This window comes from Crocuta crocuta, unplaced genomic scaffold, assembly GCF_008692635.1.
Source record: "Crocuta crocuta isolate KB4526 unplaced genomic scaffold, BGI_CrCroc_1.0 scaffold50, whole genome shotgun sequence".
NCBI lineage: Eukaryota > Metazoa > Chordata > Mammalia > Carnivora > Hyaenidae > Crocuta > Crocuta crocuta.
Genome location: NW_027527428.1, coordinates 6,282,743 through 6,308,817, shown reverse-complemented (window position 1 = coordinate 6,308,817; position 26,075 = coordinate 6,282,743). Strand labels below are relative to the sequence as shown.

At 57.1% G+C, this 26,075-nt stretch overlaps 1 protein-coding gene across 2 annotated transcripts in view; it reads right to left on the bottom strand.

Annotated features, from left to right (window-relative positions):
• RNF213 (ring finger protein 213) overlaps positions 1–26,075 on the bottom strand; it is a 103,082-nt gene that overhangs the window by 56,211 nt on the left and 20,796 nt on the right. The window contains exons 4-20 of one of the 2 annotated variants that reach the window (XM_077755262.1): positions 23,781–24,275; positions 23,454–23,576; positions 22,653–22,828; positions 21,993–22,151; positions 21,457–21,659; positions 18,585–18,868; positions 17,661–17,917; positions 15,363–15,560; positions 12,693–12,915; positions 12,135–12,190; positions 10,794–10,947; positions 8,677–8,886; positions 5,841–5,930; positions 4,218–4,340; positions 2,516–2,696; positions 860–1,033; positions 112–261 (exon numbers count right to left, since the gene is read on the bottom strand). In XM_077755262.1, the coding sequence (XP_077611388.1) occupies positions 112–261; positions 860–1,033; positions 2,516–2,696; positions 4,218–4,340; positions 5,841–5,930; positions 8,677–8,886; positions 10,794–10,947; positions 12,135–12,190; positions 12,693–12,915; positions 15,363–15,560; positions 17,661–17,917; positions 18,585–18,868; positions 21,457–21,659; positions 21,993–22,151; positions 22,653–22,828; positions 23,454–23,576; positions 23,781–24,275 (3,256 nt within the window). The remainder of the gene's footprint in view (positions 1–111; positions 262–859; positions 1,034–2,515; positions 2,697–4,217; positions 4,341–5,840; positions 5,931–8,676; positions 8,887–10,793; positions 10,948–12,134; positions 12,191–12,692; positions 12,916–15,362; positions 15,561–17,660; positions 17,918–18,584; positions 18,869–21,456; positions 21,660–21,992; positions 22,152–22,652; positions 22,829–23,453; positions 23,577–23,780; positions 24,276–26,075) is intronic. The other variant, XM_077755267.1, reaches the window with a different exon arrangement.

The window sequence follows — 26,075 nt, the reverse complement described above, 5'->3', positions numbered from 1 at the left end:
CACATCGCGCAACGCCTCCCGTCCAAGGTAGACTCTGCCGCATGCGTCAGGTCTCCCCCAACTCCCCCAGGGACCCTCCCTCGCGTCCACGTGGGCCCTCCAGAGCGTCACCTTTCACCAGGTGCTTCACCTCCCCGCACAGCTTCAGGAGGCTGTGGACACACTTCTTCTCTTTCTTCAGAAACTTCAGCTCCTCCTTCCTCCAGTCCAGCACTTCCTTCATGTCGTGCTTTTTCTCTTCGGGCGAAAGGCGCTTTCTCTCTGGAAAACAGAAGGAATCCTATAGAAGGAGCAGGCGTGTCCTTTTCCGTGGCAGCCCAGCTCTGCCAGCTCCCTTTGTTTAAAAAAATTCTTTTAACATTTATTTTTGACACAGAAAGAAACAGAGCATGAGCAGGGGAGGGGTAAAGAGACAGGGAGAGGCAGAATCCAAAGCGGGCTCCAGGCTCCAAGCCGTCAGCACAGAGCCGACGCGGGGCTCGAACCCACGAACCGAAAGATCGTGACTTGAGCTAAAGTCGGACGCTCAACCGACTGCGTCCCCCAGGCGCCCCTCTGCCGCCCCCTTTGAGGACGGTCTGAGTTCACAGCCACGGGGAGGGGCGAGGTGGCTGCTACGTGCACAGCCACGCTGTCCACAGGCCCGTGAGCCCAGCCTGGAGGAGACAAGCAGGGCACTCCACCGGCTCATTGATCACGTTCCTGCCGTTTTCCTGACGATCAGAAACCGTCCTCTCAACTTACTGACGGGGAGAAACACTCGTCGTGGTCGAGGGTCGCCCCCTCCACAAAATACACGGACGGACCCACGCACTCCTGGCCCACGAACGGGAAGGCGGGATGGCGCTCCCATACTCACTTAGCTGCCAGATGTCAAGGAACTGACTGCTGTGCTTCGTGATGAGCTCCAGCTGCCCGACCAGAACGGCGCCCGTCAGGAGGTCCCCGGTGACCTTGGTGAACACGGAGTCGGCGACGGCCAGCAGCTTCTTGCCATCCTCTGTCATGTTGGCTAACACCTTCTCATCGGTCTCTGAGCAGGTTGACGGGAATGGAGTTAAAACAGCAGGTGCCTGCGTCTGATGCCCCCACCCCGCCGGCCCGAGTCCGTGCAGCCCGGGGCCGCCCGACGGCCTCCTTGCTGCTCTGCCCGCCTGCACACACGACAAGCAAAGGTCACCCTGCGTCCCCAGATGCGCTTCTCTCCCTTAGCTCGATTCTGTTTTGCCTGGAAGGTGTCCCGAATGACCCTGCTCATAGAGGGGGCTGCTGACACACGGGACTTGACCAGAAGAGCCGCGCTTCTCTGGCTGTTAAACCCTGTGACCCCTTCAGCTAGTGCTGAGGATCTTTCTTGAATGACTATCTCCTTTAAGCGGGCACCTTGAGAATCCGCGCAGAGAACGGGGGGCTGCACCAGGGCTACGCGGGCACCCAGCGAGGCGACCCAGGGCGTTTTCAGGGGCGGGTTTCACGGACAGACATCAATGTGCGGATCTGATGTTCGCCCATGTGGGCTCTCTTGCAAAAATGTGAATCTGAATTTGAAGATCAATTGAGCGGGCAGAACTTCTTTTTATTTTTTAAAACGTATGTATTTATTTTTGAGGGAGAGCAAGCCGGGGAGGGACAGAGTGAGAGGGAGACAGAATCTGAAGCAGCTCCAGGCTCCCAGCTGTCAGCACAGAGCTCAATGCAGGGCTCAAACCCACGAACCGTGAGGTCATGACCTGAGCCGAAGTCAGAGCTTAAGCGACTGAGCGACCCAGACACCCCTAAAAGTGCCCATTAATTTTAAAAGACACAAATGTAATCTTTCCGAGTGAGTAACTTTCAACAAGGAACATAAAAATCCCGCATCAATGACCCCGTGTTATCCCAGCGACACTTCCTTGCCAGTCTCTTCCCATCACCTGTCATAACACAGACTCCGAATTCTCTTACTGGGATTTTTAGTCCCAAATTCAGCGCCTTTCCCCTGCGTCTGAATCTAATGACTCACACATACACTTGAATAGGATATTTTTTTTGGGCGATACATACCTCCCCCTCTTTGGTCACAAAACACTCGGGGCATGGGGGTGGGGACAGGAGAAATCGACAGTATTTAGTTTCTCGTTAAAAGTCGTCAGTATTGGCTGGGACACTGACACTGATCTCAGAATCACAGAGTTGTTTTTAGAGCCAGACACACTTGGGTATGAATTTTAGTTCTTGGTATTTATCTTTGAGACCTTGGGTAAGTCACATGACAGACCCCCCCCGCCCCCCGCTTCAGTTTCCTCATCTGAAGAACGGGGATCTGTTTCAAGGGTCCTACGTGGGCGCTGAGGCTGGGGCACAGTGGGCGTTCAGGGAGATACCCCGAGGCCCCCTGGGGTCCTCTCTCGCGTCTGCTTCCTTGGTCCATCAGCCCACCCTGAGCATCGGGTCCAATGCTCTGTCCCCCAGCCCGTGGGTCAGGAAGACACAAGCAGACGGGAGCAGACGCATCCAGTACCCGCCACGGACATACCGTACAACTTGAAGAGATGCTTGACGTCCGGCCACGTGAGTAGGTGCTTTAAAACGTCGTCCAGGTCATCCACGGCTTGCCCTTTGCTCCTTGGCCAGGACTTGGTGATCACAGCCGACACGAGGCTGCCAAATTTCTGCAGGTCGTGATGCGAGATCTTCTCAAGGATACTGGTCTGAGACTGCAGGACAATGAGCAAAGAGAACACAGGAGAGGTTTTTGTTGTTTGTTTCTTTGTTTGGATTCCCTTGGAATAATGTAAACAAATCGCTCGTTCAATAGCATCCCAGAAACCCTCTATGATTAGTTTCGCAAAGCCTCAAAAAAAAAAAAGCAAGAGAATAAAATACTTCACTTTTCTTGGGGCATCTCTGTTTCCTGCAGGCTGTGTCCTCACCTGACGAGTGGCAGAGACGTGGAAACAAGTGTTCAAAAATCCGGGCTTTTTAAAAGTTGGTTTATTTATTTTGAATGAGCGACAGAGGCAGAGAGGAGAGGACGGGAGAGAATCCCAAGCAGGCTCTGCCTTGTCAGCACAAAGCCTGGTGCGGGGCTCGAACTCACAAACTGTGAGATCGTGACTTGAGCGGAGGTTGGACACTCAGCCGACCGAGCCCCCCAGGCGCCCCGTAACATAGAACATTTGCTAACATGAGACATCACTTCCAGACAAAAAAAAATCACGCGGTCGTCTCAGTAGACAAGGAAAACTTTCAGGCATCCGATGCCATTCCATGATACGAACTCTCAACAAGGGAGGAATAGAAGGAAGGTCCTCAACCTGACGAAAGGCATCTGTGAAAAGGCCACAGCTATCGACACACTCACGGGTGTGAGACTGAGAGCATCCCCCCGCCCCCGCCCTGAGATGTTGGCATGGAGAGGTGGGGGGTGGGGCTCTAATCAGACCAATGAAGCGAGAACAAGATATAAAAGGCATCCGGGCTGGAAAGGAAGAAGTAAAACCACGTCTATCTGCACACGATGCGATTTTACGTACAGGAAACGCTAGGGCTCCCCCACACGCAGAGTGGGAGGCTCACCCTAAGGGCAACGTGGGGCAGAATCTCTTCCCACTTTGCAGGAAAAACCCCAAATGAGTTGAATCTTTGCAAACTCCTCTCCTTTTCCACAAACGTTCTGCCGGCCTTCGGAGTCTCCGCACACTCGCGGAGCAGCCGTGAGCAGGCGGTAAAACCGGCCAGTAGCGGCCAGGGCGCACGGCCATCTCGGTCGGTTAGGCATCCGGCTCTTAGTTTTGGCTCAGGGCATGATCGCGTGGTTTGTGCGTTCGAGCCCCACATCGGGATCTGTGGTGACCGCACGGAGCCTGCTTGGGATTCTCTCTTCTCTCTCTGCCGCTCCCCTGCTCTCTCTCTCTCTCTCTCTAAATAAACTTACCAAAAAAACCCAAAAAAACAATCCAGCAGCAATGATGAGGACGTACAGGAGTGGCGCCGATTGCCTGATTCAGGGCCACCCATGAGCGGTGCACTGCCTGCAGCAGCAGGAGCCCGAGTGGCACCTCAGGGTCAAGGGTACTGAATCCCAGGACCCTCCCTCTAGGCTAGAAGGGGGTTCCCGGTGCCATGTCTGCGCTGGCAGCAGGGCTCAAAACAGCGGGCACTGAACGGCCCCGAGCTGCTGATGTCGGAGGACGGCCGTGAACCTGAACCCATCTCCCCCGCGGGAGGCGGCTCACCTGGCAGGCTGTGCTCACTGCCTCGATGACACACTTCTCGAAGCATTTCGACACGCTGTCCTCTAAGCCCATGGCATCCCACTGGGTGCTGCAGAAGGCAGAGATCTGGACGAGAGGCTTCTCCTGCAACACACAGGACGGCGTGACACGCGGGCAGGACGAGCGCTCTCGTATCCCTACTGTCCCCGGAACGTATCAGGTCCCGAGTCCTTCACTTCCCACCCACCCCAACCACGTCCCCCGGCCCCTTTCACTGTAGCCGTTAGACAAAACAAGGCTACAACGCAGAGTCTCTCTTCCCACATTGCAGAAAAAGCACCTGGCCTGGCAGCTCGCAAAAACAGGGAAACTTCAAAAAATAAGCGTTTCCCCCTTGCTTCCTCTTTCTTAAAAAGATCCATCTGACAGTTACACATAAAACTCTCATATCAGGGGGGCACCTGGGGGCTCAGTCGGTTAAGCGTCCGACTGCAGCTCAGGTCATGATCTCGCAGTTCGTGGGTTTAAGCCCCGCGTCGGGGTCTGTGCTGACAGCTCAGGGCCTGGAGCTGCTTCAGATTCTGTGTCTCCCTCTCTCTCTGACCCTCCCCTGCTCACGCTGTCTCTCTCCCCCCCCCTCTCAGAAATAAACAAAACATTAAAAAAATATTTTAAAAAAACACCTCTCATATCATGGAAAAACGAGTCCTAATTTTCTTAGGATCACAGGCTTTAATTAAAATAGAAGACATGGGGGCGCCTGGGCAGCTCAGTCGGTTGAGCTTCCGACTCTTGATTTCAGCTCAGGTCATGATCCCAGAGTCGTGGGATCGAGCTCCATGCGGGGCTCAGAGCTAAGCGTGAAGCTTGCTTGAGACTCTCTCTCCCTCTCCCTCTTCCCCTCTCCTCTGCTTGCATTCTGTCTCTCTCCCTAAAATAAAAAAAAAAAGGAAGGAAGAAAGAAAGAAAGAAGAAAAAAGGGAAGAAACAAAGAAACAAAGAAAAGGAAAGAAAGAAAGAGAAAAAAAGAAAAATAAAGAAGGAAAGAAAGAAAGAACAAAAGAAGGAAGGAAAGAAAGAAAGAAAAAGAAATGAAGACAGTTTTATTTCCCCATCTGTCACTGGGGCTGGTAAGGAATCTGTCCCATTAGGAGCTACTGCACGTGCAGGGGGTTTACTCCCCGAACCCAGGGTTTCCCTGGCGGCAAGATCATTCCCTTACTCCTCGCTGGAACATCACCTTTGGTCAAACTATTAAGGCTGGATCAGAACTGCAAGGTCAGGGGCGCCTGGGGGGCTCAGTCAGTTGAGTGTCCGACTTCGGCTCAGGTCATGACCTGGTGGCTCATGAGTTCAGTCCCTGCATCAGGCTCTGTGCTCACAGCTCAGAACCTGGAGCCTGTTTCTGATTCCGTGTCTCCCTCTCTCTCTCTCCCTCTGCCCCTCCCCTGCTGGTACATGCGCGCTCTCTCTCTCTCACAAATAAACATTAAAAAATTTTTTTAAAAATGCAAGGTCACGTTTACTCCACGCCCTGTGGCCGCTAGGGCCACCCATCAAACGCACCATTCCGCATCTACAGGATGTTACGAATGATACGGCTTCATCGACCTGCCCTGAAAAGAAGGTCCCGACTTCTGGTACCTGTTTGATTCTTCCTTCCAGGTCCCCCATCAATGACTCCTTCCAGCCGTACTCCGCGGGGAAGTTTATTTCCACCAGCCGCCTCCAGACCTGCAAAAGCCCTCATGTCAGTGACAGCCCCGTGGCGACGAAGCGTCACAATGAATCCCATGAAAAAGGAAAGACCGTTCTGGCAGATCCGAGGCGCCGGACACCCGGGTTCTGGCCACGTCTCCGTCACGGGTGATCAGCATCGGTGGCAGGGCAGGGACACCCATCCCTGTCCCCGTCTTTGAAAAGGAAGGGCTTCGGCGGGAAGACCAGGCACTGCTCTCTATTCTGAAAGTATTTCTCTCTGGTCTCATCTCAACAAAACTCTGAACGTAAAACAAAAGTTGCAGGAATGGCCCGAAGAAACCCACGTTCCTTCCGTTGGGTTCCCCAGGTAGGACTGAAAGCTTTTCTTCTGTCTCTTTTGTGAAGCGTTTTCTCTGCAGAACCAGGGGGAGAGAAGGTACCGGCTCCATCCACGTGGCCCCCTGCGTGCCTGGGAGGGACTCTCCTAATACTGTGGCCCTTCTGCCGCATAATCAAGGTGCAAGCGTCATCTTCAAGGCGGTTCGTGCTGGTGGGGTCCTGTCCTCTGACGGGGGGCGGGGCTCCATTCTTCTGTCTGTAGTCTGTCTTTTGATCCGACTTGACTCATAATTCTCCCGTGAGGACGTGCAGATTCCTGACTTATTTTTTTGGCGGGAATACTATTCAGTTGAGCCGTATTGAAAACGTATTTTCTGTACGGCAGGCAGGACGGACAATCACCCCCCGTGGCTGGCCTGGCATCTCCGAGACAGTGCTGCGTCAGATCAGAGCCTCGCACAGGGAGATCACAAGACCCTGAGTCCGTCAGGTCTGCTAGATTTCTCCACCGTGCTCTTCCCTGTTTTGTATTCACTTATAACCTGGGTACCCTGCTTCCTAACACTGGTACCCACTGAGTTCAGCACTCATAGATAACTCCTGACGGAGTCCATCACCACTGCCGTGTTACAGGCGAAGGTTTCGATCACGACCATTTCCTCCACATCCACTGGAACTTTCCTTTCTCTTCCCTCCTCCTTTTGTGTCTGAAAACATATTTCAAGTATTAAGGAACTGCCATCCGGTCCTGGCATTACTCATCTGGGTAAACAAATTGTCCCAGATTCGGCCAGTGGTCCCTTCAGACGACCTTTTGTTTCCTTTTCTAAAAACGTGGAGGCGGGGCGCCTGGGTGGCTTAGTCGGTTGAGCGTCTGACTTTCGCTTAGGTCATGATCTCGCGGTTCGTGGGTTCGAGCCCCGCGTCGGGCTCTGTGCTGACTGCCAGCTCGGAGCCTGGAGCCTGTTTCGGAGTCTGTGTCTCCCTCTCTCTCTGACCCTCCCCTGTTCACGCTGTCTCTCTCTCTCTCTCTCCTAGTATGATAAATCAGTAAAAAAAAAACCCAAAAAACAAAAAACAAAAGCGTGGAAGGACTTGAGCCTTACAGAACTATTGCAAAGATGCAGCGGATTTCCCACGTAGGCTCACCGCATGTTCCCCTTAAGTCCGTGCCTCACTCAGCCACAGTACAGCTGCCACAGCTCAGAAGCTGGGGTCCCCAGAGCGCCAGGAAGTAAACCATCGACGCTGTCCGTTTTCGTCCCAGGGGCCGATGGAGGACACCAGCCCGCCGTGAGCCCTGCGTCTACCACAGGTGTTTCAGGCTGGACTTCCCAAAGCCCAGGTTCCTCTCAGCGGGGATGGTAAAGCCATGCCCAGGGACGCTCACGGCGCTCACGGGCCCGGCCGGCACTATTTCTAGGCCTTTCGGTGGGGGGAGCCGGGAGCCGTCCCAGCCTTCCAGGTCATGAGCTCACACCAACAGCGGCCCCCGGCCCTACGCCGCATCCCCTTTCTCCACGGTGAGAGAGAAGCCTGGCTTCCAAATCCCTCTGCGGCGTGCTCACACAAACCTCTCCAGAAGTGCTCCGTCTGTCCTTCTACCAACAATGAAAGCTCTAAACAAGGTCCAAGACTGATGTGGGTTTTCTTCATTTCGACCCCAGACACTGCCCTCTGAGGGTGGCTGGTGGGAGTTCTGTGCCCCAGGGGTTCATATTAATGATTGTTTCCTGTCCGTGTGCAGAAGGGGAAAGTCTATGACACCATCAGCCCTGTTCACGCACATTGTCAGCTGTGGGATTTTACGACTCGCCCGTTGATGTGTCCCTGGGGGGTGAGGCCCTGCTGAAATCTGGTCCGAGGGGGTGAAGGGGGACATCCGGTTGGGTGGCTCATCCCCTCTCTACAGCCCCGTCCCGACCGCTGGCTAACAGTCTTCAAGAACACGGCCAGGTTCGCCCGTGTGGCTCTGATGGTGCTGGGCTGCCTGAGCTTGGGTCCCCTCTCTCGTCATGTCCCCCAACCCTGTCACCTCTTCTGTAAGACATGGCTGACAGCCACACCGGCCTCAGAGCAGACGGTCAATTACATTTTAATCAGTGTTACTATTTTACCATCATTACTGCCCTTAACCGAGAATCGTTCTCTTGTGTCAACAGACTAACATCCTTTACTCATTCTTAGTGCTCGGGGATTACTCTGTCCGGTCTCCCCNCCGCCCCCCCGCCTCGCTGAAAGGGAGCCTGCAGGCCCCTCCCCACAAGCCCCACCCCTCAGCACCTCTCCCGGGGCCTGTGGCCGGAGGACCGCCGTGGACCCCGCCGTGGACCCCACCAGGGAGGCCCGTGGGCAGCGCGCCCAGCACTGGGCTCTCCCAGCCCGCGGACAGAGCGAGGGCCAGCGTGTCGCAGCAGCGCCTCAGCCCTGCACAGCGCACCTTGATCTCCTCCCGGTATCTGAACGTGACAGGTGGCCAGTAGCTGCAGACAAGCATGCTGTCCTGAAAAACGCTCTGAAGCCACGCTCTGGTCTTCGTGACCGTCCCCTGGAAGACCGTTTGCACAGAGTTCTTCTTCCCGGTCTCCTTCTCTGGGCCTTCAGCTGAATCCTGCTGCTGAGTGAGTGAGAGAGAGAGAGGGTCCCCGCACTGTGACTCGGGTCATGAGACGCTGCTCTCCCTTCCCGAGCCACAGCAGGCGTTTGTGAACTAGCCACGTGGCAGTCACGTGAATGCGTCCCAGACACCGGCCTCGCCTACGTTTTAAGGTGCTTTGACTCCCCTGGACTCCGTGGCTTCACTGTGAGAGCAGGCAGCTCGGCCAAAGCGGGGGGCTTGGGAAGGAAAGGCCTTCTGCCCCGGGAACCCCCCAGCGTAGCGACAGCCTGGCGGACTCCGACTTACTGACGAGCAGGCCACTCCGGGCTGCCTTTTCCAGACGGGCTGGGAAAGGACGCGCCCCAATGGCATGGCCTCCAGAGGCTCAGAGGAGCCCCCGCTGGAGTGCCACGCACAGCCCTGCTCCATGGCCGGAGGCGGACCCAAGGCCCCTCCCGTCCGTGCTTCCTTCCCATGAGGTCTCCCCTACTTTGAAAAATCCTTTCTACCTGGGGACGGGCTCTGCCCCTGGGGACAGGTTCTGACTCTGGGGGACGGGCTCTGCCCCTGGGGACATCTCTGACCCTGGGTCCGGGCTCTGGCGATGCTCCCCCGCTCCTGGCACGTTTCCATGAAGCAGTCACGTGCAGAGCCTCATGGCAGCAGGGCCCGCGCCCCGGCCCTCCCAGCTCCAGCCCCTGTTTTTCAGCAGCAACCGCAAGCTCAGTGAAAGTGTCAGGACCCACAACTAGACCCACGACTGGACCCACTGCCATGCTGCCCTCTGGGGAGGCTCCCTGAGAACCACCTTATGCTCCGCCCCCCGCCCAGTGGCCAAGCAGATGCTGTCCCTGCCACGCGAGTGGATGCTGTGGGGGAGGGGCAGTGGACAACGGCTCACAGACAGACAGACAGGCAAGCACCTGCTCATTAAGTACGTAGGTGCCAAGTGGGGAAAGCGCAAGGTGTCCTCTGGGTGCATGAAGAGGGGTGCACCCAGCCTAGGACAAGAGGGGGCTCTTGTCCATAAAGATGAGGGAGAGGGTGGGTAGGGGTGCACCAGCCAGCGCCCCGGATCCACGGATGGCAAGAGGGCACGGTGGTTCTTGGCTAAAAATTGGACATGCCCACCCTTGCTTGAAATCCCCGAACAGTACTGCACCTTCTAGAACAATCCAGAAGGTCCAGCATGGTGTGGCTGCCCTGTAGTCTGGCCTTGTCTAGACCTCGGCCATTATCTCTAGCCACACTCTGCTCCCTGAGGGGCCTTGAGAACAGCGAGGCTCCTCCTCCCTGACCCTGTGAGGGCTGTTCACTCCTCGGAGGAACCCCAGAACTGCCCTGGGGTCCCAAGGCACCTTACAGGCACACCAGCCTACCACCCGTCACCTGTGGCGCACGTACACGGTCCCCGGCTGTCCCCCACCAGACCTTTCTGAGCCCAGGGCCCTTCTCTCTTCCATCCCCTGCATCCGGCACAGGGCCGGGCAGAGACGGGCAGTAAGCGGACAGCCCACGGCCAAGCACTGGTCTGGAGACTTCACGCGCTCCTTGCCTTCCTGCGCCTGGTGTCTCATCAATGCACTTAACCCTCTGTCAGGGCCCATCCAAAAGCTTGTTAAAAACTGACCGTTGGGGCCCTGGAGCATCTGGGCCCACATCCACACCTTGCACTGATGTTCTATACTTTGTCCCCTGCGTGGCCTGCCTCCCTCCCTCCGTGGAAGCCCGCCGAGGGCAAGGGAGCAGACTGGGGCTCACCGAAACACCCTCAATGCACAGAACGGAACCCAGCACGGGGCAGGTGCCCAGCGTATAGTCTGAGGACACAATCAGCCACTCTGTGGCCCCCTAGCAGTCCCAGAAACAGCCGATCTCCCTTCTGCACCGAGGCCGCTCGAAATCCCACACTCACTGTGGGCGCGACGTTGTGTGTATGAGTACGGTATGAACCTTACCACTAGAGGTTCAAGTGTAATAATTCTGCAAACAATCTCAGCAGATGAGGCAGGCAGCTCACAAAGCTTGGCGTCTTTTGTGATTCTGCAGACAGTTTCATGAAGTTTCAGGCACACAGTCAAGTAGGACTGTATCAAGGGCTCCTCAAGGATCCTGCACCGCAAAGAGTTAAGAGAAACGACTGAAGTAATTTAGGAGAAATGAGGCCACAGCACCCATGACCCTGATGCATTCCTCCCCTTCCGAATCCCGACGAGAAAGGCACGTATCTGATCCCAAATAGGTTAACATCTGGAACATTTCAACAGATCCTAAACTTATAACCAAGACAAAAAGGAAACAAGGTCCTTCTGATTTGCCTCCAAGGTCTGAATTATTTTAACAAAATCAAGTATGGGGCGCCTGCGCGGCTCAGCCAGTTAAGCGTCCGACTTCGGCTCAGGTCATGATCTCACGGTTCGTGAGTTCGAGCCCCACACTGGGCTCTGTGCTGACAGCTCAGAGCCTGGAGCTGCTTCGGATTCTATGTCTCCCTCTCTCTCTGCCCCTCCCCTGCTCATGCTCTGTCTTTCTGTCTCTCAAAAATAAATAAATGTTAAAAAAAAAACATTAACAAAAGCAAGTATAACTATTTCCAAGCGTAGTCCCTTATCTGGAAAAAAAAAGCTAGGGATGTATTTCACCGAAGATTAGATCCTACAAAATTCGAAAAAAAAATCAGAAAGGTGAAGGGAGAGAGGGAGGGAGGTGCTAGAACAGGTACAGTGCGTGGAGTCTCTTCCAGCCCCGTGGGTCCCTGGCTGACACACGGCCAAGCCGACGGGAGTGAGGTGTGGCAGGTGGCGTTGCAAGGGTGCTTCTGTGACGGGCTCAGGGGAGGTCCTGAGGCCCCGGGCTTGACATTAACAGGGATGGGACACGCCCACCCCGAACGCCCTAAGAATCCAGGGGACGCGATAACAGAAGTGTCCCCAGAATCTCAGAACCCCCGATCCCCTCGCATGTTTCCGTGCAGTGTCATAGAGATTGGCAGGAACGCACGATTTCGGGTAACCAGGTGAAGCCGCCTTCGAGTTTTATTTTCGACTGGCCTGACTTGCCAAAAACATGCAAAGACCAAATGTTAAAGAAACGCGGAACACCAGCTTGGATGTGCAATATGGTGATTGTTTCCAAATAAATGGGAGACAACGTGGAGGAAAAATGAGCATTAAGAGCTCGAACGGGGGGGCGGGGTGAGGACTTTCTGATCCCCACAGCGAATACGGGACATTGGTGGTCACTGGGGCAGGGGGTGCCTCGGGCGGGAGAAAGATTTTCATTTTGCTTTTTCTACTTACTTGTCCTGATAAATATCCAGGAGGTGCAACAACATTCGAAGCGTGTTCTCAATGTTCTGGGGTGGCCGAGGGAGAAAAACAGCAGAGTTAAACATGACCCCACCATGCGTCCAAAACAGAACCAAAAAAAAAAATGTAAAGAAGGCAAAACAATGGATTCTTCTCTTCCCACCCATGAGTTTTAAGGTGCTCAGGAACCAATCTTCTATCTTTCACCAAAAAAATGCAGGATTTAAAATTATACCGTTTCTTGCGCCCCACAAAACAGGGAAGGAGGGAGCGGCTGTGGCGGAACAGTGCCCAGGGAGCGCCCTCCCCCCTCCCCCCCAGCCGAACCCCAGGAGGCCAGGGCTTTGGGGAACTCTCCAGAAGGAGGGGAACTACCAGCAGAGCTGCCCGGCCCCGTAGCGCTGGCAACCAGCTGCCCCGCCCAGGTCTCGGCATCTAAGTGCTTCACCCGCCTGGATCGCACAAGGGAAAAGTCCTAGGCTCTGAAGGTCTAGTTTCTGATCTGCTTTTCCTAAGCAAGGACTCGAGAGCCCGTTCTGGACAACAGACCTCCAGATCTCTGACGGAGGGTCTCGTAAGCCTCAGAAGCCGGTAATAAGTCCCTAGAAGACAGTCCAGGATGCGCGTGGGGAAGAAGGTCAGATAGTCCATGAAGTCCTCCATGTAGTGAACCAAGTTGTTCAGGGACAGCAGACTAAACCAGGACTGGAACAGATGCCCGTCCACGCGCAGCAGATGCCTTTCCTCTCCCATGAGTTGAACTAACTGATTCCTGGAGGAGGGAAAACAGGGACAGGAAAAAAGCAGCAGTGAGATCAGCAAACACAGATGGAGTTAAGTCATGTCAGAATAGACCCACAAACTCCAAACTTTAAAAATGATTTAAATGGTGGGATGCCCGGTGGCTCAGCCCATTAAACGCCCGATTCTTGATTTCGGCTCAGGTCATGATCTCCCAGCTCGTGGGATTGAGCCCCAAGTCAGGCTCTGTGCTGACGGTGCAGAGTCTGCTTGGGATTCTCTCTCGCCCCCTCTGCCCCTCCCCGCCCCCTCTCAAAATAAATAAATAAAACTTTTAAAAATAATCATTTAAGTGCCAAGTAGTGAATTAAATGAAAAGCAAACAATAACATTAAGAATTCACCAAAAGAGGGGTGTCTGGGGGGCTTAGTCGGTTGAGCGTCTGACTTCGGCTCAGGTCATGATCTCACGGTTCGTGGGTTCAAGCCCCGTGTCCGGTTCTGTGCTGACAGCTCAGAGCCTAGAGCCTGTTTCAGATTCTGTGTCTCCCTCTCTCTCTGACCCTCCCCTGCGCACACTGTCTCTTCCTCTGTTTCTCTCTCTCAAAAATAAACATTAAAAAAAAAAAAAGAATTCACCAAAATGGATGAAGGTTGAAGACATGATGCTGAGTGAAACCAGCCCATCTCAAGAGGACAGATGTGCTGATTCCACTGCCGAGAGGTCCCGAGGGTGCGCAAATTCATGGAGACAGACAGGACGGGGCTTACAGGTGGGAGTAGGGGAAACAGAGTTGCTGCTTAATGGGGACAGAGTTTCAACGTGGGAACAAGGAGAAAGCTCTGGGCAGGAGCGGCACAGCCGTGTGACTACGGCGAACGCCACTGATCTACACTGAAAATGATTAACAAGCCAAATTATATGACGTCTATTTTACCACAGCAAGAAATTTTAACAAGAAATAAGCACTGTTCCCAGCCTAGCGGAGCTATAATTGGCACAGAGCCCCGGTGTAAAGGCGTACAGGGAGTTGATTTGACACACTTATGTACGATCACCGCCTCAGCTCCACCCAGCACCTGCATCAAGTCACAGAGTTACAATTTCTTTTCTGTGCTATGAACACCTGAAGGTCTACTCTTCGCCACCCGGAAGGGTGAACAGGGAAGGGATACAGCGCTACTAACCCCACTCAGCATGCTGTACAGCCGGCTCCCGAAGCTTCTTCACCTTCTACCCAGATGCCCCCGCCCCTCAGCCGCCTCCACCCTACTCTCTATTTCTAGGAGTCTCTTAGTGACACCACACGTATCACACTCCTCTGTGTGTGTCTGTGTATCTCACATCTTTTTTACCCACCCACCAGGTAACGGACACTTGGGCTGTTTCCACGCCGTGGCTATGGTGAATACCTGCCATGGACATGGGGGCACACGTGAGTCTGTGAGATCCTGGTTTCGTTTCTATGGGACAGACGCCCCCAGGGGAGACTGCGGGATCATACGATGGCTCCATTGGGAACATTCTAAGGAACCTCCATATGTCTTCCATAGTGGCGGCAGTGACGTACGAGCGAAGCATTTGGATGAGCGAGTAAGTGAATGTTCCAGATCAAACAGTCCAAGTGGGCCCAGCGATGGTCCTTAAATCATGACATTGTACCGTGACCCTGTCCTGGAGACCCCAGAAGGTGACAGCTGGAAGGCGCATAAAGCCAGGTGCCACAGAAGTCACAGAAGGGCTACGAAGAACACCTGGTACAGGCTCACGGCCTACTGAGGGCCACGCCTGCCTGAAACACAGGGTCTTTAAGAACAAGGCTGGTGTTTGCCATTTTCTGTTTTTAACAACTGAGTTTCTTCTAGACGGCTTGTACACCACTGTACAATAATTATAGCAATAATCTTTTTTAAAACGTTTTAATGTCTACTTATTTATTTTGAGAAAGAGAAAGAGAGCATCAGTGAGCGTGCTCCAGGGGAGAGGATCAGATTGGGAGAGAATCCCAAGCGGGCTCTGTGCTGTCAGTGGGGAGCCCGACGTGGGGCTCGATCCCACAAACTGTGAGATCGTGACCTAAGCGGAAACCAAGAGTCAGATGCTTACACAACTGAGCCACCCAGGCTCCCTGAGAAATATTTTTCAGTATTTATTTATTTTTGAGACAGAGAGAGAGAGAGAGCGCGAGTGAGCGAGCAGGGGAGGGGCAGAGAGAGAGGGAGACACAGACTCGGAAGCAGGCCCCGGGCTCTGAGCTGTCAGCGCAGAGCCTGACGCGGGGCTCGAACCCACAAACCGTGAGATCATGACCTGAAGTCAGACGCTTAACCAGCTGAGCCCTCCAGGCGCCCCGAGAAGTAATTTTAAAAGGAGGATTGCTAGAAGCAGGACCGTGTGCACAGGGGAGCCTCCTGGAGGACCTGGAAACGCAGCGGTCACCCCAAGATTCGCAGCCACCAGAGCGGCTCTCCAACTTACTGATCTGGCCTCTTTTCCCGAAACTCCGAGAAGGCGATTCCTTCCAGGGCTGCCCAGGCGTCTTCATTCTGGATCTTGGAGTCCTTTCCTTGAAGGGAGGGTGCCGCGCAGTGATGGAGCACAGGCAGGGTGAGCACCCAGCGGTCGACCTTCTTCTCCATGCACCTTTGGCACAGGTTGACCAGAAACCCTCTCCAGCTGGGAAGAGAGTGGAGAGCCCCCGTGAGCCCGACGACTCCTCACATGGGGGCAGAACACGGGGGTGGCCGGGAAGAGTGACTTGCCCTGGGAGAAACGTGGTGCATGGGACGTAGGGGCGCACCCGCGGCACCCAGCCGTCTGTCCAAGCGCCAGGCCCCGGGCAGGCCCTCGCTGAAGCCCCGGGGCAACCGACCACCCTCCGTGACAGCTGAGGGCACCGAGGTTTGGGAAGCCCACGTGAGCTGTGAGTCCAGGCCCTCTGGCAACAGTGAACCCAGAGGTAAAGCCGCTCCACAAGCGCACGGAGAAACATGCGGACACACAGGGCATCCTCCCTACAGTCACGAGATAATAATGCTCGCCGGCTCTTTGAACTTCACACCTGCACGAACTTTGTACGTCTGCCACCAACTCTTTGCTCTTAAAAAAGGCAGGGCTGCGCTGGGTTATCTCAGGTTTATAAGACGGAGAAGCAGATATTCTAAGAAGACTCATCGTTCAAGGAAGGCCCACCTACTGTCACCCCCAAGCTTCCACGCTGCCGCGGGGAAGATGGCAAGAGCGCCCTGACCGTCGGGGGCACTGAGTCACCCCCTCCCCCACCCAGGGAGACGTGAGCTCCTTCGGGACAGGCCGGAGGCTCCGCGCTGAGAGCACACTTGGCCCAGCACAGCTGCCCCATGTCGGGAAGTGAACATGGGGCCGCGGGAGGCTGCGGGGAGAGCGCCCCCGAGCCCCCCATACGCGCCCTCGAGGTGAGTCCCTAGCGGCAGTCTTCGAACCCTAACCCCTCAAATCCATGCACACAGGGTGACGAGGGGAACGTTCAAGTTTCCACACGCGTGGACACTGCTCCTGGGCTCTCTGGGAAGCTTTATGCGGACATTTACCACATTCAAAATGACAAGGCAAAATCTCAAAGGCTGGCTCTACTGCCCCCCCGCACACACCGTACGCTGCTGGCTTCGCTTAAAAAAATAAACATCCAGGGGCGCCTGGGGGGCTCTGCTGGTTGAGCACCTGACTTCGGCTCAGGTCATGATCTCACGATTTGTGGGTTTGAGCCCCGCGTCGGGCTCTGTGCTGACAGCTCGGAGCCTGGAGCTGCTTCGGATTCTGCGTCTCCCTCTCTCTGCCCCTCCCCTTCTCGTGCTGTCCCTCAAAAATAAACATTAAAATAATTTTTTTAAATAACCAGAAAGGAGCCCTCTGATCATAAAGATAAGAAAAAGAAAAAAACACCTCTCTGGTTTCCATAAGTCTTGCGCATCCTAAAAACATCAAGTCTGCAACTTTCTGGAATGCCCTGACCATCTGTAAGTCTTTGTGTGAAAAATACACATAAGCGTGCACCACACTCCTTCCTGGGGACGCACGTGCTCTCGCGGCGGATCCGGCAAGCTCTTCCAACGTGGGCTCCAGTAATATGCTTCTTCTCTTTTGTTCTTTTAAGATTTTATTTTTAAGTAAACTCGACACCCAACGTGGGGCTTGAACTCACAAGCCGACATCCAGATTCACAGGATCCACCAACTGAACCAGCCAGGTGCCCCACTTCGTTTTAAGTTTAAAAAAAGTTTGTTCGTTTTGGGTCGACAGGGGTAAGGCGTGGTGCACCCCAAAGCTTCTCTAAAGTAGGGTATTCAGTAGAAAAGTAATAAAAGTGGAAACAAAGCAGGTAAAAACTGCAGGGGCAGATGTGTACAATCACAGGCAGTCCCTCTTTCCTGGGTGTTTGGCTCCGTCTGTGACAAGTATGCACTTGTACAAGCAAGCAGGATGCAGAGGCACAAAATCATTTCACACACACGCCCACACACATACATGCACACACGCCTACACGCCCACACACATACACATACACCCACGCCCGTGCACATCCCTACAAACCCACATCCCTACACGCCCACACACATTATCACACATACACATGCACACACACCCGCACACATGCACACACGCCTACACACCCATGCACATCCCTACACGCCCACACGCCCACACACATTCACACACCTACACATGCACGCACACCTACACACACATATGCACATCCACACACCTACACACCCACACACATTCACACACATACAGTACCTCTGACATGTTTCAAAGATGTGGCTGAGGTCGCGGTGAAGGTCGCCTGGCGAACAGGGATCAGGGCAGAGAAGGCTGCAGAGCAAGTCCAGGTCGCTCTGCAGCACGGGCAGGTCGAAGGTTTCCACTGCAAACAGGAGGATCAGGCCCATTCGCAGTTTGCTCCTCACTGGGTGCTGCTCGGGCCAGGGGTCCCCGCTTCTTGCCAGGAGTGGCTCCGACACTTTTTTCAGATACGACCACAGGCTTTCCTTCACCTGACCCCGGGAGAGAGGGAAGACACGGCTGTGGGCTCGTGACCATCAGGGGTGCGAGAGCCGCCCCCCCCCCCCGACCAGTCACCCTCCGATCTGTGCCACCAGGGCAGGGGGCCGACGCCCACGAGGGGCGGATGCAGCTCCGAAGCGGGGTGGCTCCACTGCCCTGCCTCCCGCCCGGACCCCGGGCACTCCCGCTTCCCGGGCCTTCGATGGGAGTCACTCCCAGGGGTGCAGTCCAAAAGCCCTGCGTGGGGGAGGGGCCTCCACCCTTACAAGGGTCCACTGTCATCTCAGGTGGCCCCAGGGCAGTGGCCGTCCCACAATGTGGGGGGGCGGGTGACAGAGAAGGGTTCCCACTCCTTTCCCCTCTGCCAGAGGCCTGGTGAGGAGGCGAGGCCCTAGGTGGAGGGGGCGGGGCCAGGTCAGGAGGTGGGGCCGGAAGGGAGGAGGGGCGGGGCCAGGTCAGGAGGCGGGGCCAGAGGTGGAGATGAGGTGAGGAGATAGATGGGTGGAAGAGAAAGAAAATGGGGAGGAAGAACCCTCCCGCGCAGGGAGGGCAAGGTCCATCTGCCCCTCGGGGCAGCCCCTGGCCGGCAGGACGTGGGGTGGTGCTGACCGCCCAGAGGGGTGGAGAGCTACTGGGGCCCCCCCGGAAACCGGGTACCTCCTTCTCGTCGTACTGCAGAGCGCTCCAGGGCTGCGCTTGGCCTTCGTAGATCATGGGCACTTTCACGACGAAATAAAACTGCTGGAACTGGGTAAAGAAGCTCTTCAGGTTGATGGCGTCCCAGGTCTGCAGGATGCTGAAGATGCTGTCCAACATGATGGTGGCCGCGAGCTGCTTCCCCCTCACCAAGTCCCTCCTTGTGCCGGAGGTTATGTGATCCACCATCCTCTGAATCAGCCCGGGGGACTTCATGCAAATTATATCATCGTACTGGTGCCAGTCTAAGAGCAAAAGAAGGAAGCTGCTGTAGCGCAGGCCAGCCGGACGCGCTGAGCTGCACACCCTCCCGGGGACGCTGGCCTGTGCGATGAGGCCAACAAAGGACGGTAAGAAGGATCGCCGAGGAGGGCGGCTAGGGCGCACGTGGGCCAGGTGCCTGCCCGCGGATGAGCAACAGGGAGCCCGGCCCCAGGTGGGAGACAGCTGTGTGTAGGATGGGCACCCCGGCGGCCCCGCAGTGATCAGAGGAGGGCACGGCTCAGCGCCCGTGGTACGTGAGTTCCTTAGGAAACGATCACACAGACGTTAAGAATTTGATCCCGACACTGTGCTCAGTAGCAACTGAACACTATGGTGGGAAATCACTTCACGCCAGTGCCAGCTTCCTCTGTACTGGGAACCACGAGGCTAGCCCCCCGGAGGACAGCGCGGGCCCCACGACAGACCAGACGGCACTCTGGACGCAGGGCCGCGATGCACGGCAAGGGCCGAGCCCACGGCTGCTCCGCGTGTGACCAGGTGCAGAGGACACGCGTGTGGACTAGAAAACCGGCGAAACCAGCAAAATAATGAGGAGACCAAGAGGCAGCCAGGATGGCTGGAGGCGGCACAGACACGGAAGCTCAGCCGTGAAGATCGGAACGTGGAAGTCTCTGGAAGAGCAGGTACTCTGTGCCTCCTGCTGTCTGCATGGAGGTCCCCGCTCACCCCACTCCATCCCACCTGGTGAGGACTTGAAATTACTGCCTGGAAATAGCGCGTTTCCTGCTCTCTCCTGGGGACACAGTGGGTCCCTCAGTTTTTCAAAAACGTCCTGCCAGACAGAGGGTGAGGTGAGAGCCAGGCCCACATCGTGGAGAGTGGGGGGCTCCCTGAACCCTGGGATGGTGGGGCAGGGAGGGGCATCTAAGCAGTCTCCGTCTCTCAGAATCTACCAGAAGGAAAGAAGTGTTTACATTCCAACCTGCTAGAGAAAAGAGAAAGAAAATCCAAAAATCAGAAAAAATACAAAACCAAACCAAAACCAAAAAACAAACCTCCTCGTGGAAACAACGTGAATAGAAAAGGCAGGTGAAGGTGGCGAAAGTCAGCCTTCCGCCGGGAGCTGTGACGGATGCTGGTGGGCGCCCGGCACCCCTGTGCTCACTCACAGACGGAATGAAAAAAAACACGAAATAAAACCGAGCAGCGAAAGCGCAGCAGACAGGTGAGCCGGCTTCAGGCGGGCCGGCACAGGCCACGTCAGGGGACAGCGCGTAGGCTCCCCACAGCGTGGCCACCAGCATGTGCTCCCGTTGCCTGCTCCTCTCGGGGCGCGGGCTACAGCCAGACCCCCTCCCTGGCAGCCTGGCCACTGTGGCTCACGCTCTGCGGGGACGCTAGCAGGGAAGGGGGGCAGCCACCTGTCCCCACCTCTCTTTGGCACCTTTACTCAAATTAATGCAGGTAAGCTAGGGCCAAGCTGCATGGAGCAAAGCACAGACCCTCGGTCACCATGCTTCCAGCACCTTCCAGACACCCTTCCAGAATCACCTGCAGTGAGGCCATCGGCCACGGGGTCACCCCGCGCCTGGGCTCCAGCCTTGACCGCCTGGGTCACGGAAAGCCAGCGAAGGCCAGCCCGTGGGCCCGGCTATCTATCGGTCACCGGCACTCAGCTCCGTCCCCCATCCCCGGAAGTGCCCATCCCCGGCCTCGGTGCCCCTTCCCCAGAAGTGCTGACGGTCAGCCGGCCACCGTAGCCGCGGAAGACCCACTGCCCCCGCAGTCGAGCTGCAGAAGAGCCACTCAGACACGGACCGAGGCCTCTCGGGAGCAGACACGAACCCTGCTCTAATGGGCTACGCTGTGAAACGGCCATACCCCAGAAACCGTGCACACTCGGCACGCGCGCACACACGCCACAGAGATAGATCATCCACGGAACACACACCACACGCCGCATGCAGTGAGTGGAAAACAGAATCAGAAGGAAAGAAAAGCTGCGGAAACAAGCAGACATGAAGATGAGATAGAAGAGGGGAGGCAGCAGGGGCGTCGGCAGGCGGGGGTCTGACTCTTGGTCTCCCGGGCAGGGGGCCCTCCCGCCCTGCACCTGCTCACCAGCGCCCCGCGGCCCCTCCGCTCGGCAGCTACACCTTCCACCCTTGCCCTGTAGTAAAAACCCCTTTCCTGTCTCCTCTCGAAGTGAGCGTTACGTCACGCTGATCAAAACCGTGCTTCCAGGGGCGCCTGGGTGGCTTAGTCAGTTAAGCGTCCGACTTTTGCTCAGGTCATGATCTCACGGTTCGTGGGTTCGAGCCCCGCGTCGGGCTCTGTGCTGACTGCCAGCTCAGAGCCTGCAGCCTGTTTCACAGTCTGTGTCTCCCTCTCTCTCTGACCCTCCCCTGCTCACGCTGTCTCTCTCTCTCTCTCTCCTAGAAATAAATAAAACATTTAAAAAATTAAATAAATAAAAAACCCGTGCTTCCAAACTCGGGTTTCCTTGACCCTGAGCGGGAGTCGAGGGATGGGTGCGTGTGAAGAGGGCCCACGTGCGCCCCGCTCTGCAGGGGAACGGCCGCACCCCTGGGCCCGGCCACGGACTCACCTCCCGAGCCCAGGAGTTCAGACTTCACGTGCAGACAGCGGTTGACGAACTCGCCCTCCTTTTGCTGACGTTTGTAGATGAACTCGTACTCCACCTGGCCCTTGCCTTTCACGATGACGTACTTGTAAGGAATGGATTTATTCAGGTGCTGTCTGGAGAGGGTGGTGCTGCCTTCCACGAGGGACCCGATCTCCTGCAGGTCTCTGAGAAAACAGGACGCTGCCGGTTACCCCCGGAAAGAATCCTCTTTTGAAAATGTTCCTTCTCCTCGAACACAGCACGGAGCGCAGACCCAGAGCTGCAGGTCCACGCTGACCAAGAGGAGGCTTGTGGATGAGACACGGTCTCCGGACAGAACCCACACTCGGGAGCCGTGCTGACGTATGACAAAGCAGCGCGGGACAGGGAGAACTTGTGTGAAAAAGTCAGTTTCCAGAACGGTAAGCGGGTGAGTGACTTGAAAAAAAGTGTTCGTCAAAGACTGCGCGCTCTGTGCGCCTCCCCAGGGCCGCCCCGCGCGCCCTGGGCGTACTCACTTGGTGTGGTGCATCTCGCAGACGTTGCGGTTCCACTTGGGCTTCCCAAGCTCTTCTCCCCCCCTGACAAACACTTGGTGGACCGCGGGGTCGAATCCAAAGTGCTTGGAGATGATGGCATGGAAGTAGAGCGTGATTCCTTCCTGCAGGCTCGCGGGGCTGGAGCAAAGCCGTGAAAGGAAACACCAACCAGCTTGCACATGCACACACACACGCACACACACACATGCATGCATGCACACGTGCGCACACACGTGCACAACAGGGTCCCCACTTCTCGACTGGGTACAAACCCGCACCCCAGCAAAGTGCAAGAGCCTCCCCTCTCCAGACAGACCATGTGCCGTGGGGGCCTCTCGGAGGTGGTCACAGGGTGGGGGACTGTGTCTGCCCGGCTGTGAAGGGCTGGGGGCAGCGGCGGGAGGGGGCTGCCGAGGAGCCCGGGTCGTGCCAGCCTCCCCCCCGACGTGGCCCACGCGCCGCCGGGCTCCCAGGGACCGTGCGCTAGACTGAGGAATGGGGGGGTGTGACCCTGCCCCCCGCCTGCCGTCCCCAAGAAGGGCAGCCCGGGAATGTCCGGCCCTGCCCGAGCGTGGGCGTGGCCGGGGGCCGCGCCTGTGTCCCCCGGGCAGGCTGTGAGCGCCGGGGCTCACCCCCTACCTCTGCCTAACTTCACACACTCCGGCTTTGTGGTTCCTCTGCTCCTTCTCATTTTTCACAGCAGCCGCATAACTCCTGGTTCCCCCTTCCGGCTTCTTTGGACCCTCCGGCTTGGCCTTCTCGTTCCTACCTGTCTTCTCTCCAGTCGTGGCCGTCTTGTCCTTGGTCTCAGCTTCCTGGAACAAGTAACCGGGCCCGGCCTCTAGGACCAGCTTCACATCTGACCCTGCAGCCAGGGATGCTCACATCCTTTCCCTGCTCAGAGCCTCTCCGTGCCCTCGGGCCCCCCCGCCTCAGCCTCTAGGAACCCCTTTGCAAACCGTGTCAACAGCCCCTTTTCCCCTCACTGGATCCTGGAGGCAGTGGCTTCCTTACTCTTCCCCAAACAGGCCTCCCACACTCTGCCACGGGGTCTTTGCACCTGCCATTTTGGCCTGGGATGCGCCCCAGGGGGCCACATGGCTTGCCCTCACTCTTTCGGATCTCCGCTCCGCCTGCGCTCCCTGGAGAGGCCTCGGCCGGCCCCGTTCTCTCAGCAGCACCCCTGGTCCCCCCCACGCTCACCCCGCTCTCCCCCACGGCGCTCCCCACGCCTGACCTTGCTTTCTGGCTTTCCCCCTGGAGAAAGCATGAGCCTTGAAGGCAGGAGCTGGGTCTCCTTCACGGCTGTATCCCCAGCACCCAAAAGAACGTCACCAAAGGACTGAACGGAGGCTGAGCTTTGGAAGGACCGGGGCCGAGAGCGGCAGACGGCGGGACAGACCGCAGGGACGGGAGGCTCCCAAGGCCGAGACGCTCTACCTGGCGGTGTGCTGGGGAAGCAACCGTGCTCGCTGGAGGCTGTTTCGTTTTCTGAGTCTTGGCTTTACCTTCTTTCCTGGCCTTTCCCGCCGCCTCAGCTGGCCCGGCTGTGGCCGCATCTTCCTGGAGACGACAAAGGCCCCGAATGTCAGGGCGCAGGTGCCGAGATGCTGTGAGGGTCAGCGTCCGCCACCACCCGCCCAGGGGAGGGATCGGCGGCTGCGGGAGGGGCGCCATCCCAAGGGTCCCCAGGGCCTGTCCCGGGGCGGGAGGTGACACGGAGCTGCCTGAGCGAGCGAGCAGCTCCTCACTCCCCTAAGGACTCACCCCGGAGGCCTGGGCCCCCGCCTGCTGCCCGGGGCCATGCGGCTCTCTCCCGGGCTCCGAGCCCCCCGCTGAGTCAGGCGGCGAGCGCTCCTGAGCCCCATCCTCCTTCCGGGGACGGTCTTCACCGGTGCAGGCGGTGGGGCCAGCCCCCTCCTGGGGGAGGCTGCTGCCCTTGGAAGGCCCCGGGGTGTCCTGTGGGGCGGCCTCTCCTGGAGTCTGGTCGCGCAGGGGGCTTCCACCGGCCTCGACTTGCCCCACGGGCCCTTGGTGATCACCGCGCTCTGGCGGCGGCGGGTTGGCGCCCGGGGGCCCGCATGGTGGGTCGGCCGGACCACCTTGAGGATCTTGGCTCTGGGGGGGCACCGTGTCCGGGAAGCCGGGGCCCGCCAGCGAGCTGATGCTATAAGGGCATAAGGAGGCCTCTGCCAAGGAGTCGAGCTCCGCGGAAGGGGAACCGCTCGGTTTCTTCCTCCTGTTCCTTCTCTTCCTCTTGCTCTAAACAGAAAAAGACGCTAGTTTTAGTTCCTGGGCTCACTGTACTCCCAGCGCTTTCCAATTTCAATGTCTCAAGTACGCCAGGCTTCGCCTGACCACACCCCCCACCCTGAATAGGTGAAAGCTGCCACTTCCTAATCTTGCGAAGACTGAAACGAGACACGGATGGGTGGCGGGCGGAGCTGAAGGCCGGGGGGCCACGCCGCGCCGGCCACGCTCCTCATGCTGCCAAATCACAGCTGAGAACCTCACGCGGAATTCCTTCCAGCGGGACTTCATCCCTAGAAGTGTGGCCTGGTATTAATTAACTAATTTATTTGTTTTGAGGGAGAGTGTGCAGGAGCGGGGGAGGGGCAGAGAGAGGGAGGAGAGAGCGAGAATCCCAAGCAGGTTCCGCACTGTCAGCAAGGAGCCCGACGTGGGGCTCGAACTCACGAACTGTGAGATCGCGACCTGAGGGGAAACCAAGAGTTGGACACTGAACGGCCTGAGGCCCCAGGCGCCCCTGCAAGCACGGTCTTTGAACGCCCACGCCGCGTGTGTTTTGTACGTGACGTTGAGAGAGAGAGAAAGGCGAGGAGGAAAACAGACGGGAGTGTGAACTGCCGTGTCCTGGCCGGAGACCCTGGCCTTGGAGCCAGGACCAGCTGTGCGGGGCCGCGGTGGGGGCCCCTCTGAGGACCCCGCGGGGCCTGACGCCCCACCTCGCTGAGGCGTGCAGCTCCGGAGCAAATGAACACGGCTCGTCGGGTCCCTGAGTGCCGGTGTGGACCCGGGACGAGTCGCCGGGGACAGTGAGCGAAGAACGTGGGGTCTGTTTGGACAGGGGGTGGGGTGGCCTCGTCCGGGTTTTCTCCACGAACCCTGAGCTAACCTCCCGCAGACGTGCCTCCAGCCAGCAGGACACACGGGGTGTCCCTGAGCGCCCTCCCCGAGGGAGACCTCCCGGCCTGCTGACAGCACACACCCCACTACCGTCGTGGAGCAAGAAAGAGGCTTTTTAAAAGGTCATTGAAGGCGAGACCTTCTCCAGCGTCCCAAGGCCTACAGAGCAGTCGAATGCTTGCTAACGTGCAGATGGTAACTGGGCAGGTGGGGGGGACCTGGGAGGAGTCTGCATCCCCAAGGAGCTGCAGGGCAGGGGTCGGGGGAGCAGCAGACCAGCTCTGATCTGACTGGCCCAGCAGCGGCATCTACACTGGGCTTCCAGAGGGTTCTAACACGGCCCGGCTGAGAACCGCCCGCTCGGCAGAAGGCGGTGTGCACGGGCTCGTGGCCCATGGCCATCCGCAGAATCTTCCGTGACTCAGCTCGAGGCTCGCGCCAGCCCAGCTGCACACGGATCCTTCGAGGAACCTGGAGAGAGCCTGTGCCGGGCACACGAAACAAGACAGCAAGACATTCCTCCCCCACAAAGCCAACAGCCTCGTAAGAGGGATGGACTGCTGACTGCTGGAGTCTGTAGAAAATGCCAACGACAGGGGCGTTCAAGGGCCTGAGATCTCAGAGGTGGTCCCCAGCCCGGAAGGCTTCCTGGAGGAGATGGTGCAGGCCGAGTTGGAGGGACACCAAAGCGTACCGTCTGCGTGCCCGGAGCCAAAGCCGAAGCGTGGCCGGGACACCTCTGCTCACTGCCCCCCGGCCTCTCCTGGGCTTGTCCCGCTCTGGCCTCTGCCACGAACCCTGTGTTTCACTTTCTGTGGCTTATGATGCTTTGACAGCTTAGGGGCCTTGCTGATCCTGGCGGGCGCCCCTCCCAGGGCTAGCAAATTCCCCGAGAGGGCAGAAGACTCACTTCCA